Source organism: Pseudophryne corroboree, chromosome 3, assembly GCF_028390025.1.
Source record: "Pseudophryne corroboree isolate aPseCor3 chromosome 3, aPseCor3.hap2, whole genome shotgun sequence".
NCBI classification, from domain to species: domain Eukaryota; kingdom Metazoa; phylum Chordata; class Amphibia; order Anura; family Myobatrachidae; genus Pseudophryne; species Pseudophryne corroboree.
Window position 1 is genome coordinate 285339869 of NC_086446.1, and position 18347 is coordinate 285358215.

Below are 18347 nucleotides of genomic sequence, written 5' to 3' on the forward strand. Positions count from 1 at the left end.
GGTATGGGTGATCGGCGCTTGTAAGACTACTGGTCACCATACCGACGCTGGGATCCCGGTGTTTAGTTTGCCGGCGGGGGAAAGGGGGCGAGCGCAACGAAGCCACATGACTCGCCACGCGACTCGCCATGCAGCTGGCTCACCACAGGTTCTATTCCCACTCCATGGGTGTCGTGGACACCCACAAGTGGGAATAGTCCCTGTCAGTCGGCATGCTGACTGTCTGGCTTTCCACTAGGCGGGATTCCGGCGTCTGTATAGTGACCAGCGGTAATAACTGCATCCCATGTGTAACACGACTTGTAGCGCATGGAGCAAAGATATAAGAGAATGTACATCCTTATTCTGTGCGGATCGCATTATTATTATTCCGTTTTTTTTACAAAAATCTCAAGATCATTTTAACTACAGGTGTCTTTACTGGTGTTTCTATCCTTTATTATATCCATACATGCTACAACTCTATGTAGAATTAGGCTGGTTTAGACTAATTGGCTTTAAATAAACCACTGACTGCTCGTCCTAATGACCATCCTAATGAGTTGAATGCAAACGTGCCCGCGTGTGCATGGTTTTGCTGGTCACACTTCTGCTACAAAGGCCTTACCTGGTGTACATCCGTGCCTCCAAATGTGCAAGGACTGGGACGTCCACTTTCAACATCCGTATACTCTGAAATACTGCTCGGTTTCACTAAGTAACTTGCACATGCTCTATGGAAGGTGCAGTGTTTTCATCTGAATATGGCCTTATGTGAATGATTTTGTATCTCTGTACGCAACCACTATCTGCGACACACCCGCGACACTGCTGTAAAACTCCCATGAGACGGACCAGCTCTAGGCATCCACTCTGCTACCTCCCTGTCACCACACAGAAATGACCACTAGATTTTCAACTCATCTCTGTGACAGTATCTCCCATGCTTCTTAATGACATGGCCAACTCTGTGCACACGCTATGTGGATGCATGTGTAATGTGATTTATAGGTCTATTGAAGATGGAAAAAATATGAGCAGTGATACTTTAGTATCCAGAGTAGAGGCTGTGGATACTAAAACACCATAACAATTCAACATTGCTCCTGTGCGAAGACAGCTGATCCAAAGATCATCTTTCTCCGTGATCCCTCGTCAGTGCTAGTGCGCACGTGTGAACTTGGGTTCACGTATATGCAGGAAACTCATGACGTCTGGGGGAGGGAGCCAAACAAGGACAGAGGGATCGGAAAGGAAGGAGCGGGGACTGGGCATTAGCACCACCTGAAGATGGTTCCCGTTGTCAAACTCCGAAAAATTTAGTATTTAGGAATTTAATCCCCAAACAGTATGTGAACGCTGGGCCAGATCATGAGTGAAAGGTAAGCAGGAGATATCCGTGATATTTACTGCATTACCTTTATAATGATTAGCACCTAGCCTTACTTTCTACAAAAGTAGGTGAAAATAATTTTTCTACAGTTGGTATCGGGGCAGTGCTCTCACAGAAAGATTCTTCCAGGAAATGGTACTCCTGTGGCTTCTTTTCTTGCAGGTTCTCAGGGCCTTAGAAGAACTGTGCTGTAGGGAACAAGGATCTGCATGCCATCATCAAGTTGGCTGTGTAGGAATGGTGATACAGTACCTGCTGGAGGGGTCAAAATTCCCTGTGACCCTTTACATCAATCATAAGAATCTGACATACCTTAAATCAGCCCATTGCCTGAAGACTTGTGTATACACACGGATTTATATACAAGTACAATTAAGACATAATAACGGTGCACTTTGGGACATAAGCACAATAGGAATATAGACAGAGTAAAACGCTGAAGCGTATCTGTCTAAAGAATCATATATTCCATTTCTAATCCTTTTACTCCATTTTCTCACTATCTTGTATTGTCTTATATGTCTGTTGTGTATACCGGTATTAGGTTTCCTCTATATATATATATATATATATATATATATATATATATATATATATATATATATACACATGAAGTTTTTCTTACATAGAAAGAATTTTTTATATATATGAATTTTTTATATATATGAATTTATAGTTTCAAAAAAAAATTCTCTTTTTTTATATATGAACTTAAAGTTTAAAAACTTTTATTTTGAAAACCCTATGAACCATTTACAATAAAACAAAAAAAAAATTTTTAACAAAATTATGTGTGCCTGAACTTTGTATAGAGTAAGCGCGGGGGATCTCCTTTTTCTTTACACACTATTTACAGATAGGGGGAGTGGAAAACCCCCTTTTCTCCCAGCTGCTACTTTATAAACAAAGTGGTATTAGCGCAGCCCCCAACCCCCAAATATCTATCATTGCCTGAACTACCATCAGTCCAGATGGTCTTTATTCTTTGATCTCTTCAACCTGATTATCACCTACCACCCAGACAAGCAAAAACATTAAAGATCAGCTTTGTCACGGGCATTCAGTTCAACTGAGGAGGAAACTCGGGAGGACAAACCTTTTCTGAATTCTATTTGGTTTGTTTCAGCAACCAGCAAGATCAAGATTCCACCGGGGATAACATTTGTGGCACTTGGACAAAGTTACTCCAGTGGGCACATTTGTCTCTCTTCACCAGCCATGCAGGTGTGAAGAGAACTGGAGCCGATTCTCAGGGATTATTGGTGGCTGACTATTTGTTGGGATAACAGGGACTTTGTAACAGCCTGTCCTACTTGCGCTCAACGCGAGAATCCTCCACTTTCTCGGGTTCCTGCATCCACTACCGGTGCCCGATTGTTTCTGGACCCACATCTCCATGGACTTTGTTACAAATTTGCTGGTTTGTCAAGGTTTTCACACAATCTGGGTAGTGATGGTTAGGTTCTCCAAGGCTGCCCATTTCATTTCTTTCAAGGGTTTACTCTTGGAACCAAAGTTGGCTGAAGTGTTCATAAGGAAGATTTTCCAGTTGCACAGGTTACCCAAGGATGTTGTTTCCGATCATGGTGTACAATTTACCTCCAAGTTCTGCAGAGCGCTGTATAAGTGCTGTAACATCAAGCTGAGTTTGTCCTCGGCCTACCGTCCTCAGAGCAATAGGCAGATGGAACACGTAAATCAGGATCTGGAGAAATTTCTTAGGATCTACATTTCTGACAACTAGAATGATTGGGTCTCTTTGTTACCGGGAACTGAATTTGCCCATAGTAATCTTTTTCACAAGTCTTCTGGCCACTATCCGTTCTCAATCCAGTATGGGCTACATCCCGTTTTACCAGAACTGCTAGTCCTCCAGCTGATATCTCTTCCAGCCGTTCATGGTACCATGAGACGCTTCTTCAGTATTTGGAAGGAAGTGAAGAAACAAAGGGGGTCATTCTGAGTTGATCGCTCCTAGCAACTTTTTGCTGCGCAGCGATCATCTCAACTGTGGCTAAACTGCGCATGCGTATGCACCGCAATGCGCAGGCGCATCATACGAGTACAAAGTGGTTCATTGCTGGGCGATGGATTTAACAAAGAAGCCATTCGCACAACCGAACGCACGGTGATTGGCAGGAGGGCGTTTATGGGCGTCAACTGACCATTTTCAGGGAGTGGTTGGAAAAACGCAGGTGTATCCAGGCGTTTGCAGGGCGGGTGTCTGACGTCAAATCTGGACCAGACACGCTGAAATGATCGCAAGGGCTGAGTAAGTCTAGAGCTATTTAGAAACTGCACAAAATGTTTTCGGCCCGCTCGGCAGCACACGCGTTCGCACACTTGCCAAACGAAAATACACTCACCCATATGCGGTGACTATTTGATCGCAAGCCAGCAAAAAGTTGCTAGCGAGTGATCAACTCGGAATGACCCCCAAAGTCTCTTCTCGACATAAGTTCTTTAACAAAAAGGAGAAACTCCTATTTAAACCAAGGGGCAAGGTGTTGTTGTCAACTCAGTATCTGCAATTGAAGGTTCGTACCATGAAGCTAGCACTAAGATATATAAGGCCCTTTCAAATTATCCAGTCCATTAATCCTGTGGCATTCCGATTAAAACTTCCTGTGCACTTCGGATACCAAATGTATTCTATGTTTTCCTCATAAAACCCCTGGTTCCCATTCTGTTCTCAACATCCAGCAGACCTCCTCCTGCCATGTCATTAGCTCATCAATAAGATTAAGAAGTGAAGGAGGTCTTGTATTACAAAGTTTCTCCAGGCACAGCCCAATTTTTTGTGGATTGGAAGGTATATGTTCCTGAGGAGCACTGTTGGGTCAAGGCCTCAGATATTCAAGCACCTCAGCTCCTCCAGAAATTTCACCAGAAGTTTCCTAACAAACCATTTGTGAGGTGTTCAGTGCCCACCCCTAGAGGGTGGGAAGCAGGTAGGGGAGTCCCCGATGCCCACTGCTAAAGTCTCATTTTCTGTAGTCTCCAGCTGGCTCTCCTCTGGCGGCTTGAGAAACCTGTCTTCTAGCGGCTGCAGCTCCCATTGGGACACACATGCCACTCTGTGCTAGATTTAAAGGGACAGGCACACCAAACATCAATTTGGCACACATTTTTTATCTCCTCCCTATGAAATAGAGTCTCTGTCAGAGTATAGGCTCAATTACCTTGTTCCAGCTTCCAGCTATATTGTTCCCAGTGTTCTGCTTGTGTGTCCTGTTCCTGCCATCCTAGTGTCTGCTCCCTGACTCTGTACCTGTTCCTACCATTCAACTCCAACCCTGTCTGTTGTCAGTCATCTCCATGTTAATACGGAATGCAGTCAAGATGCCGGCGTTCAGCATCCCGGCGGTCGGAATACCAACGCTGGCATCCCGAAACTGAATGAACTGCTGACGCCGGCATCCCGACATGGATAATCTGGCGCCAGGCTGCCGAATGCTGGAATACCGAAAGAGGAGGCACCGTAAGTCTCCACTGTTAAGCTGTGGGGGGGAAGGATAGGTTTAAGCAGTAGTGGGAGGGTTAGGGTTAGGCTGCACCCCAGGGTGGTTAGGGTTAGGCTGCGGATAGGGGTGGTTAGGCACCCCCCAGGGAAGGTTAGGGTTAGGCTCTGGGGTAGGGAAGGTTAGGTTGCTCCTGCATTTCGTTCCCACTCTGGTGACTCCTGAATTCCGGGTCCTGCTCCGATGACTCCCAAATTTACAGTCCCACTCCGGTGACTCCTGAATTTCCGGAACCACTCCAGCGACTCCTGCATTCTGGTTCCATTCTGGTGACTCCTGCATTACAGTTCCTCTATTTTGGACTTTGGCTGCAACTCCAGTGCCAACGGTTGCCAGCAGCTCCTCTTCATCCCACCAGGCTGCTACATTAAAACATCCAGTTTCCACAGCTTATCTCAAACTCCAACCCAACCCAGGAATCCAGCTTGAATACACAAACACAAACATAACAGGACATACTTCTGGAAGTTCAGATGCTTATGTAGGGGCCCTTCATATATATTCCCTTTTTTTCTTCCGCCCACGGCTCCTTGGGAGATTAATGTTGTTTTATACTTCTTGCAATCAGATCTCTTTAGACTCTGCTGAATTGAGGTATTTGACTTGGCAATTGCTTCTGCCAGGAGGGTGTCTGAACACGATGATCAAGCGGAGCTCTGTACTAAAACTTCTTGTTTGCCTAAGATTGTTTCCAGTTTTAACATTAATCAACCTATAATGGTTCTGGCTTTTCTCAATGAGAACCTTTCATCTGCTCATTCTCTAGATGTGGATTGTGCCCTGAAGTGTTATATGACTCAGATTTCGTCTTTCCACAAAACAGATGATCTGTTTGTTCTCTATAATGACAATAAATGGGACTGGTCGGCGGCTAAGCAGATGGTGGTTAGATGGGGTTGGGCAGTTAGTAGGCAGGCTTAAGTCACTAGTGGGCACCCAGTGCCTTCCAGATATTCAGCACATTCCACTTGGTTGGTGGGCGCAGTTTGGGCTGTGTGTCATGGGGTTTCTGCAGCACAGTTATTGTATATTGGACTGCCACCTGCTTATCTGTGCATACCTTTGTAAAATTCTACAGGTTTGACATATTTGTGTCCAAGGAGGCTAGTTTTGTGCGATGGGTGAATTAAGCATCTACAGCACACTCCTGTGAGGACTGCTTTGTCCCCCTCCAGAACTCCAGTGTCCCCTAGAGGTTACAGTAAAATCCAGTTCTCCGAATCCATGGAGGACTCTGGACACCCTCCCTGCGCTTATTGTGTCTTCTTTACTGTGTTTGCGTGATGTGTGTATGGTCCATTTGTCCCTTGTTGTTGAGGCATATGGCTGTCTAGTTGAGGACCTGTCGTACTTTTTTTTATTTTGGAAGGTTTTTCCATGATCTTCCTCTCTCCTCTATGATTCTGCTTGGGCTTGGTTAAACAAAATTGAGTCAGGTGGTGTATACACGGGGGAGAAGCCTGGTCCACTTGCCTCCTGATTATACACAGTATAACTCCAGTGTCCCAATGGGCCTGAAGAAATGGGTTTTACTGGTAAGTACTAAAATCCTATTTTGTGTGGTTCATAAATTAACCTTTTTTGTTGTAACCTTACAGCTATACTAAAGTGATCCAGACTAAACCACCTTATATACCCCAGAGCAAAATGGACAAATCTTATCAAACTAGATCACCCACTGCTGTCGCCAAATTTGTAAATGTTACTGCTGTTCAAAGCTCTACCTGAGTAGTAGGATCATTCATTTAATGCCAGCTTAAGTATATTGTCTACTAGTTCTCCCAGATACCTCTCTATTAAGTTTTCTATTAACAAAGTGGCATTTACAATAAATCAAGTTGACTTATACGGATATTGTGGAAACATATCTATATAGCTATCTATCTATATATATCTATCTATATATATATATATATATATATATATATACACACACACACACACACACACACACACACGTATAAAATCATATATATATATATATATATACACACACACACACACACACACACACACGTATAAAATCATATGTATGTATGTATGTATGTATGTATATATGTTCCAGCATAACTCTGGAATGCCTAGAGCAATTTACACCAAACTTGGAACACGTATGCCTTATAATCTGGAAAGAAATACTGTGGGGGTTAGACACCCCTAGCACCCATAGGGGTGGGGGTGGGAGGGGGTGACATGTAAAAATGCATAGTTTTCGGGCATAACTCTGGAATGCCTGGAGAAATTTACACCAAACTTGGTACATATGTCTTACAGGGGTAATACACCCCTAGCACCATGGGTAGGCATCCATGGGTAGGGGCAGAGGCACCCACAGGTAAAGATATAGGCATACACAGATAGTGGCAGAGGCAAAACACCGGTAGGGCAGAGGGTAGGGGCAAAGGCACCCACGGGTAAGAGCAGAGGCATCCACGGGTAGGGGCAGAGGCACCCACAGGTAAAGATATAGGCATACACGGATAGTGGCAGAGGCAAACACCAGTAGGGCAGAGGGTAGGGGCAGAGGCACCCACAGGTAGGGGCAGAGGCATACTTTAGTTTCAAATCTAAGTTAGGAGATCTAGGGCCCTGTGACATAAAGTCAGCCTGCAAAACCTAACATATTTAACATACAGCAGGCAGAGCTTGGCCTGTCGTTCCAGCATTTACAGCACTGAGCAGGGCAGCATCAGAGGCGGGATGGGGCAGAGAAGGAGGTGGATTATTCTCCTCAGTACCAGCATTTTGACAGCATCAATACGGGGAAGTCCAGAGGTGCGGTCTGACAAAGTTTGGCATTATTCTTAAAATTCTGTAGCGAAGCACGGGTATTCAGCTAGTTTCTGAATATACTGCCTCAACAAACCCCTTCCCCTCTAAAAAAGCCAAAATTAGAAATTGAATGTTACATTTTCCTTATTATATTTTTATAAAGCAAAATGCCAGTACATACCATTGGCCCAGCTTCACCTTGCTCTCCTTTAGGTCCTCGTGGTCCCGGTGGTCCCTGTAGGACAGATGATCAGGGAAATAGAATACGAAAATGAATTGCAAAGTTTAATAAAATATTCCCTTATCAACATTGCAATGCACAGATCCTAGGATATACCAGTAGGCACTGGTAGATTTCCCACAAGGCATGTGCCCAGGGCTGCCACTAGCTTGGGGGCGGCACAGCAGACAGCTTTCCATTGCCTCCATTCAGTTGTGGCTATTTGGACACAGAAGGCACAGCTGCAACAAGACTACATCCCCCATGATGCATTGATGGAGTCGCGGGAATGGCCACGAAAAGACAAAAATACGTAGTTATGGTAGCCTTACAGTCGATAACTCTATTTCTTCTAAGTTCACAGTATCTACAAGATATACATTGGAATATGAGGTAGCGTCAGCGGATTGGCACCAACGATCAAAAGCTTTCGTCCTCCCAGAATGCAATGGGCCAGTCCCCTATATCCCCGCCTCCTGGCATACGTAAATTCAGTTCCTTTCCAAAACTCTAGGCAGGAGCATCATAGAGAGCCCTAATCAGGTGAGAAGAACACACATACACATAGTTCCATACAAAAAGGAAGAGGTTAGTAGGTGTAAGGATCCTCAAATCAGGTGCATCAGGGTGGGATCCCTGTGGATACTGTGGACTTCGGAGAAATAGAGTTATCAATGGTAAGTCTGCCATAACTACGTATTTCTCCTGCAGGGTCCACTGTAGTATCCACAGGATGTCCCAAAGCAAATTTAGTGAAGGGTACGCTCCTGATTGGACAGGAGAATCCTTCACACAAATGCAGTGTCGTCAGAGGCAAAAGTATCAAAGGCATAATGTCTAATGAATGTATTAATGGAAGACCACGTGGCTGCATTACATATTTGTTCCACCGAGGCACCCCGGCGTGCTGCCCAAGATGGACCTACCTTGCGAGTAGAATGAGCAGAGACATTGGCCGGAATAAGGAGATCAGCTCGAGAGTAAGCTTCCGAGATAGTCATCCAAAGCCACCTCGCCAGCGTTTGCTTGTCCGCAGACCATCCTCTCTTATGGAACCCATAGAGAACAAAAAGAGTATCTGTCTTTCTGATGGCCCTGGTCCAATCCACGTAGATCCTTAAAGCCCAGACTACATCCAAGGATGCATCTCCCCAGAGCTGGATTAAGACCATGGGGGGCCCGGGGCACTCAAGATAGTGGGGCCCCTAATAAAGAGAAGGCAGATGAAATATATATATATATATATATATATATATATATATTGGTAGATGCTCAATTAGCTTAGTGATATCATTCAGGTGCTCGAAAGGGAGGGGTATTTCTAAGCAAGAAAAAAAGCCATTTGTTTCCCAAAGCACCCTGAATGATAACCGTAACCAGATTTAAATTCCACATAATAATAGAATTCAGAGATCTTCGTTACACATATTTGCGCAAATGTGTGAATAAGCCCCAAAGCCGCATCAAGGCGTCTCTGTATAGTGGGGCCCCTAATAAAGAGAAGGCAGATGAAATGTGTGTGTGTGTGTGTGTGTGTGTGTGTGTGTGTGTGTGTGTGTGTGTGTGTGTGTGTGTGTGTGTGTGTGTGTGTGTGTACAGGCAGCAGCTTAGTAAAACTTGCCTCCCCAAGCAGCACACATGGGCACATCACATTCCACCCAAACTCCTTACCTGTACTCACGTCTCCACTGCAACGCCGGCCATACAGACAGGACAGCTGAGCTGCGCGACGGCTCAGCTGTCCAATAATGTATGTATGAAGCAGCCTGCCGCTCAGTCATTGGATGGGCATGCAGGCTGCAGGGGAAGGCTGCTTCATTCATACATTATTGGACAGCTGAGCTGTCGCTCAGCTTAGCTGTCCTGTCTGTGCGGCAGCCGCTGCAGTGGGGACGAGAGCCGGGGAGCGCAGCACCGCAGAGCGAATAGGAAGAGAGATCTGATCTGTGGTGTGGCAGGGGGCCCTTTTGGAAAGGTACGTACCCCAGCCCCCCCCCCCCCCCCTTAATCCGGCTCTGCATCTCCCGCAGAAAGGTCTGGCGCTTAAAAAGCTGGTACTACAATTTCTTTGTTAAGGTGGAATTTAGACACCACCTTAGGAAGATAACCAGATTTGGTTCTGAGAACCGCTTTATCTGGATGAAAAAGCAAAAAAAGAGGGGCAACATAACAATGCTCCTAAATCTGACACTCTTCTAGCTAAGGCAATAGCTAGCAAAAAGAGAGCCATAGCTGTCAACCATTTAAGATCCACTTGCTTCAGTGGTTCAAATGGTGCAACTTGAAGTGCCTTTAGGACCATATCTAGATCCCAAGGAGCTGTAGGAGGAATAAAAGGTGGTTGGATGTGAAGCGCTTCTTGGAAAAAAGTGCAAACATCCTGCAGGTTGGCAATTTTCTTTTGAAATCAATCGTTAATGCCGACACATACTCTCAAGGAAGCCACACGGAGACCTTTATCCATTCCTGCCTAAAGGAATGCTAAGACCCTAGAAACTCTAAAAGACCTGGGGTCCAGCTTCTTGGCACTGCACCATTGGATATATGCTTGCCACACCCGGTAATAAATATGAGCAGAAAATGGCTACCTTGCTCTAAACGTTGTTTGAATTATCTGTGGAGAAAAACCTCTAGCTTTCAGGATTGACGTCTTAAGAGCCACGCTGTAAAAGACAGTAGATCCAGATGCCTGTGATAACAAGAACCCTGCGACAGTGGTCTGGACGTTGATGTAGTAGCCACAGAGTGTCCACTGACAGCCTCTATAGATCTGTGTACCAGTGCCTCCCGGGATATGCAGGAGCTATTAGAATCACAGTGTCCTTTCCTTGTTTGACCTTCCGAATCACCCTTGGCAACAGGGCGATTGGGGGAAGCACATAGACTAGCTGAAAGTCCCATTTTACTGACAGGGCATCCACGAAGACTGCTTTGGGATTCTTTGTTCTTGACCCGTATGCGGGTATTTTGAAATTCTGCTGAGAGGCCATGAGATCTATCTCTGGCAACCTCCACTTGTCCACCAGACTTTGGAAGACCTCGGAGCGTAAAGCCCATTCGTTTGCATGACTGGTATGTCGACTGAGAAAATCCGCTTCCCAGTTTAGGACTCCCGGAACGAATATTGCGGACAAGGCAGCTTACCTCCTTCATTGCCTTTTAACTGCGCGTTCCTCCTTGATGACTGAGGTACGCTACTGCCGTCGCATTGTCTGAGCGAATCTGAACCGGTTTTTCCCCTGAAGAATTTCGTTTGCCTGAGTGAGTGCCATATATACGGCCCAAAGTTCCAATATTTTTATTGGCAGGCAACTTTCTAACTTGGTCCACAGCCCCTGGAAGCAACACTTTTCTGACACTGCTCCGCAGCCCTGAAGACTGGCGTCCGCTGTCAGAACCTACCAATCCGAGATCCAAAAGGGTCGCCCATTGTCCACATGAGATGTCTGTAGCCACCAGGCCAATGACCTCCGAACTTCCAGACGAATGACCATAGTCTGAGTTTTTATTGTCTGATGAAATCCATTCCATTTGGAAAGGATCAGACCTTGAAGGGGACCCTCGAGTGGAATTGAGCATACTCCACCATGTCGAATGTCAACACCATTGATCCCATCACATGCATAGCTTTGTGAATGGATACCCTTTGACTGTGCAGAAGCTCCTGAATTCTCCACTGTATTGTGGATATTTTGTTCCGAGGTAAAAAAAACTCTCTGAAGGCAGGAATACAATACCGCCCCTAAGTGCGTCATACGTTGTGACGGAACCAGAGACAACTTCACCCAATTTATGAGCCAGCCATGGTTCTGTAAACAAACTATTGTCTGCTGCAGATGACACTGAAGTAATTACTGAGACTGCGCCAAGATTAACAGGTCGTCCAGGTATGGAAAAATCCTTATTCCCTGCCGATGAAGATAAGCCGCCATCACCACCATAATATTGGTGAATACTCTTGGAGCTGTGGCCAGTCCAAATGGTAGGGCCTGAAACTGAAAGTGTTGCTGGAGGATTGCAAACCTGAGTTAGCACTGATGGGACTGTGCTATAGGAATATGCAGGTAAGCATCCTGGTTATCCAGGGATACCACAAAATCCCCCAGCTCCATGGCCAAAATAATGGAACACAAAGTCTCCATATGAAAACGAGGCACCCAAATGTATTTGTTCAGCGTCTTGAGATTGAGTATTGGCCGGAACAACCCATTCAGCTTCTGTACTAAAAACATGTTGTAATAGAAACCCTGTCCTTGTTGCACAGAAGGAACTGGAATTATCACTCTTGATTGAAGCAACTTCTGAACTGCCTCTTGTAAGCCCCTGGCCTTCATATCCACTGAAGACGGGCTGGTACAAAAGAATCTTTCTGGAGGGTGTTTCTTGAAGGCAGACGCATAACCGTGAGATACCGCTCCTTGCACCCAGGTATCTGTGGTGGACTGCCGCCAGATCTGTGCAAATTGAAGAAGCCGGCCTCCCACCCTGGGATCCCCCAGGTGGAGGCCCACGCCATCAGGCCGGTGGCTTATCTTCTGGTTTGGAAGCAGGCCCTCTGGTAGCCCAATGCTTTTTAGTCTTTCCAGAATTATCAGATTGGGACTGTTTGCCATAACCCTTTCCTTCTGCTTTCCCTTGGGTCCGAAAGGACCGGAAGGCTGGAAACGTAAGGTTTGAACTTATAGGTTGAAGAAAACTTAATTTTCTTAGAGTCTGCCTCTGACTCCAGAATACTGTTTAATTCGTTACCAAAAAGAATATCTCCAGCAAAAGGCAAAGACTCTAGAACCTTCTTGGTCTCTGAGTCAGCCTTCCAAGTACGTAGCCAAACAGCTCTGCGTGCTGCTACTGCTGAGGCTGATGCTTCATAGGCAATAGTACCCATATCCAAAGCTGCTTCTTCCAGAAAAATAGCCACCTGTTTAATATGTGCAATATGGGATTTTTGCTCTGTAGATGCCAATGAGGGATCATCCTCCAATGCATCAGCCCAGGCCACCACTGCTTTTGCCAGCTAGGCTGACGCCATGGCAGGTCTTACAACTGCCCCCGACAAAGAAAAAATATTTTTTTTAGAAAACCATCTAACTTTCTATCCATAACATCATTTAAAAATGTTGAAGGCAGAAGCAATGTAGATTTATGCACCAATCGAATAACATGCGTATTTACCTTGGGAGCCACCTCCCTTTTTAAACAGTCCCCAGATGGAAGAGGATAATGGGAATTCCATTTCTTTGGAATTCTGAACTTCTTACTGGGTGTGAGCCAAGCCTCTTGCATAATCTCTGTCAGCTGTTCTGACTCCGGAAATTCAGTTCTAACTGTTCTGGGATGTTTAAATACAGGTGACTTGGATTTTAACAAAGGCTTTGCTGCCTCCTCTAAGGATAGAATGGCTTTCATAGCAATAATTAACTCAGGTATAGCCACTGAGCTGGGACCTTCATCCTCATCTCTGCATTTAGAACCAGACTGCGAGGAACCGTCCTCATCCTCTGAAGTGTCCCCTTCTGAAACATGTGTAGACTGTGAATATGTTGTTTCATGTCTGTGAGATTTATCTCCAGGCCTTTCAGCTTGTTTTTGTTGAAGGGCTGCAGACCCCTGAACTGGATCTGTCATGACCGAGGGGGAGTGTTGCATGTAAGGGTTAACTGGGTAACCTAACCCTGGTACAGGAGCTGGCATTATCTGCTCAGCTATATTGGATAATGTCTGTGCAAAAGAAGCCCAGGGAGGTTCAACTTGGACCTGTACCTGCCTTGGATTATTAAGGAGGCTTTGGTGAAAGCTAATACAGTTTGCACATAATCCATTTTGAATCAGATCCTGAGAGGTTAACCCTGCTTTAGAGGACAAACATGAAATGAGTGTTGGTGCTGCTGTGGAGAGTGTATCCTCCTCACCCTTGCCTCTCTTAGACATGAGAAACAAATCACACACTTGTATGATGTTAACTACACAATTTTGTGACTGAAATCACTTTACTACTTGCTAAAGTGATATACAATCTGATCCCTCTCTTGCACCAGCATTCAGGATCGGATATACACAGAAACTGACAGAATTATAAGTAAAAGTCAGCAATCACACTAGCAATCAGTCACAAGTTATACATTAGTATAACAAGCAATATGAGCACATATTCAACTACAAATACATTTCAGGTAGGAGAAACATATTACTGCATTACCTTATATAGGAGTTTTAACGTATTCAGTCGCACAGCGAAAGAAACAGCAGCAATAGTTTACAGACTTATATGCATCAGGCGTGTATCCAACTACTCATACCCCAATAGCAGGTAAAGACACTGGGGCAGATGTATTAACCTGGGGGAGACATAAGGTAGTGATAATCCAGTGATAAATGCAAGGTGATAAACGCACCAGCCAATCAGCTCCAATATGTAAATTAACAGTTAATAGCTGATTGGCTGGTGCGTTTATCATTATGCCTTCTCCAGGTTAATACATCTGCCCCTTAGTGCTGTATCACCTGCTCAAGATAGTGGGATACAGGGAGACGTCACCCCGCTTCCAGGATCGATCAATACATTAGTGAACGCTGAGTGGATCCAGACACAAATAGCGTACACAAATGTCCCAGTGAACACAGATGCCCAAGTGAACACTGACGCACCAGCCACATAGCCACCTATACTGCGATTGGGTTCCTTAGAGATACAGCGTCTCAGATGGAAGCTGGAAATCAGTTCATGGCGGGAAACTCGGAGGAAACTGGTCATTAACCCAGAGGGGAGGGGCGAGCAGGGGAGCACCTTACTCCCCACTGCTGACATCAACCCCAGGGATCCCGGCCTCACACTAATCCCGGAAGCCTATGATCCCTGGGGCCTAGCGCTGGTGCACCCGAGATAACAGCTGCATCAGCTACTGCTTGGTAGTCTCCTACCGCAGCAGTGCGGCCGTGTCAAGCGTCTTAACCCACTAAGCGGAACAGATGCCTTACCTTCTCTGCGTGCTCCGGCCACAGCCTGGTAACGTCAGCTGGACTTGCTAGTACATCCTACACAGATGCCCGCTGAAACAGCACTGTACACGTGGGTAAGCGTTGTTGCGTCCTGGCAGAGAGTTGTTGGAGAGACTCTTTCTAAGGTGTGTATAAGACACTTTTATGAAAACTCACTCAAACATAAGACTATAAAAATAAATTAAATAAAAAAGCTTATGGCTGCCAAAAAATCAGCATTCCAAAGATCATGGTCCAGCTCCTGCCGCACCAACAAAAAACTAAATTGCCTGAGCCAGGAGGCGGGTATATAGTGAACTGGCCCGTTGCATTCTGGGAGGCTGAAAGCTTTTGATCATTGGTGCCAATCCACTGACGCTACCTCATATCCCAATGTATATCCTGTGGATACTACTGTGGACCCTGCAGGAGAAAGAACAGGTAGTCAAATGGGGAAGAATCTCATCCATAGGCCAGGGGTGGAGGCTGGCAGACAATATTATTGTGCCTAGGGGTGGCCTGACCCCTAAATCGGCCAGTTCAGTGGGATAGTTCCCATAGATCCAGCTAATGGACTGTTTTATTTGTGATCTTACTGGGGCCCCGGGAAGGCCTGGTAGTCCCGGCTCATCAGAAGTGCAGGTACACGCAGAAGGAGGAGCTGGACAAGAGTTCTCATCCCTCTGAAAGAATGAATAGAGAGTTCAGTGGAGGACCGCCGAGTTCTATCCTGTACAAACTTAGCCAAAGACTCAACATAAAAATCTGAAAGGGCATCACGTGAGGGGTGGCATGCAATGTTACGTCATGATTGAACTATTGAAATGTGTTATGCACAAGCACTGTACAGTACTTCAGGATCACATGTGTAAGTTAATGTGGGGAATAGCAGGAGTCTACTATCCTGTGCAATTCTCACCATCGCTGGAATATCACAGCATCCATCTCCTTTTGGTATCTCTGAACTGCAGATCATTAGGAATGACTGGAGCTGCAACTGGTAGAGAGGTCCCAACTTGTTAAGATTGCCAATACAGTGAGTAGGAAAACAGTTGTAATTATGACTCTTATCCATCGTAATCATTACTATGTACTACTATATATAGTGGCAAAGAGGGTACTTTGACAAGCTCTGATGCGCAGAACAGGACTCACGCCCTAGGACAACAGGCTGGTAAGGTTAAGAATCTTGCTCCTTGCTACACCAAAGGGAATACACACAGCTGCATTACAGTACTTCATGGGTGTGACTAATTAGTTGTGTGAAGGAATAAAGGTTTGTGGGAACCACTTGGCGGGGCTTCCAATGCCAGTTAGTGGCTGGATGACAGAGGGAAACGGTTTGGGCTTAGCTAGTGGACAGGGCATATGTGTTTGCTAAAAAAAAAAGTGACGTGACAACATCTGTGAGGAATGAAGAAGCCACCTGATAGAGCAACCTGAGTGAAGAGTTGTTCTTTGTGAAGCAAACCTTTTACAATATATAATTGTGAAGCCCTCCTGCATGCAGTGGCCTGTCAATATTTGGAAGGTGCTGCACATAAAACTCTTAATGATCTCTGTGCTGTGGTGACAAATATATAAGCGCACCAACCATTTTTCAAACGATTGAATTGCTTAACTAAATTTTAGATGCTCTTTGGGTGGGGACTGATTTTACTTCCAGATTCCCTCTAACAGTGATTCATAGGTACAGAAACTCACACCAGGTTTCCGGACTGGGAATAAAGCCTGCCCCAAGCCTGTAATAATCCCAGATGTACTGTATTAGCCTGTTTATTGCCACTAAACTGAGCAGTTTCTGCAGCAGAACTATAGCCACTTACTAGCTAGGTTTTTATAAAGGTATATGTAAACCCAAGATATGCTGCTGAGGAAGCAGCTTAATACCTCTGGGTTGTTATCTATGAATGAAGCGCCGGCTGCTATGTAGGGTGCAGGGCAGTAACTAGGTGTGTGCGGAGTGTGCCACCGCACATAGCGCAGAAGGGTAGGGAACGCTGTTGGTGGCACTTGTCAATTATCTGTGTTCATTACTTTCTCTTGAAGCTTTAAGATACAGAACACCCAATACACACAATAAAAAGGAGGTACACAGCCGCCGCGAGGAGCGATGCTCCCGCTACCCGTACACAGATGGAAGAGGCAGTAGATACAAATTAATATGGGTAGCAGGAGGCTAAATGGAGATAAGATTGCTGGAGCCGCTGGAGTCAGCGGGCACGTGTGAATACACGCGCCCGCTGTCTATTGTGGTGCCTCAATGTGAAAGGCTGCAAAAAGCAGCCAAGATAGAAGGGGACACATTTGTATGAAGATTCAGTATGGGAAACATTCCTGTACACTGTTCTCAAACTGTATATGCACTGCAGAAGGAATCTGTGCCAGTGCGTGGGCAGGACTAGAAATACCAGTAGTGCTACTAGCTTATTATGATTATGTTGCAGTTGGCACTTGATAAATGTTGAAGAGTCATAAAGATCAATAGAGTCGGTGGGGGTTAATTATTTTAATAGCCGCGATAACTAATGGGTACTCGACGGAGCAATTCAATTAATTATAGCTCTTGCCGCGCCAAAAAGAAGATCGGGTTTAGTCGCTAAAATTTCTGGCTGCAACATGAAAAGTGGTGTCTAAACGGGACACTTTTTGCACAACTCTGCTCGCCACCTCAGGAGGCGGCGAGTATAATGTCAGCACTCGTGCCTGAACAGAGCACCAATTGAATTGTTCCGTTAGGCAGCTATTACACAGAGCCATAGGCAAAACAATTGAATTGCCCCCTATAACTAGATTAATTCAATCTGAGTTAACATATGATGAAAGCAGGCTAATTATCACTTGACAAAAGTATAGTGTTTACTATAGCTACCAATGGCATAGGCAAACGCAGGGAAGGGGGGGCGTATTCCGGTTATCCAGAAACCCCCCTCCTCTTTGCAAGTGGCTCAAATTATGACAACAATAGCAATGGTATATAATACGATTACTAGAATTGCCAGCAAATCATGCACTTTAAGGGACTGAGCAGAGCTGCTGCACATGCCCAGTGGTAGCAGCTTCTTCTACCAGGTTTGTCGAGTGTGTGTCCTCAATCAGTGCACTGGACCAGAGAGTGGCTACCAGGAAGCAGAGAGAGGAGCGTTACCATGAGGTGGGAGAATGTGTGGTTAGAAAGCACAGTACTGGTTCTATTATGTTTGTGTATTTATTTGTTATGGTATGTTTAACTTTTTCCTGACCACTTATACTATTTACGGTCTATGATTTAAATATGTTTGATACAGCCTATACTATAGACACTCTATAGTGTTAAATATTAATACTGTATTCAATACAGTTTCCAGTGTATAAAAAGACCCTTGTTTACATTAATGTCCAGGGTTGTTACTGGGTTCTTCTACCACTCCCCCAGACTCCCACCCTTGTTCCAATGTTCCGCAGAGTGGGAGATTGTAGATTGCATTTGGAACCCCCCTCTAGAAAT

At 45.2% G+C, this 18347-nt stretch overlaps 1 protein-coding gene across 7 annotated transcripts in view; it reads right to left on the reverse strand.

The window, feature by feature from the left end:
- Positions 1–18347, reverse strand: part of COL20A1 (collagen type XX alpha 1 chain) — a 295073-nt gene that overhangs the window by 119493 nt on the left and 157233 nt on the right. For 6 of the 7 annotated variants that reach the window (XM_063959238.1, XM_063959233.1, XM_063959236.1 and 3 more), the window contains 3 exons: positions 15780–15857; positions 15457–15543; positions 7847–7900 (listed from right to left, as the gene is read on the reverse strand). In XM_063959238.1, the coding sequence (XP_063815308.1) occupies positions 7847–7900; positions 15457–15543; positions 15780–15857 (219 nt within the window). The remainder of the gene's footprint in view (positions 1–7846; positions 7901–15456; positions 15544–15779; positions 15858–18347) is intronic. The other variant, XM_063959237.1, reaches the window with a different exon arrangement.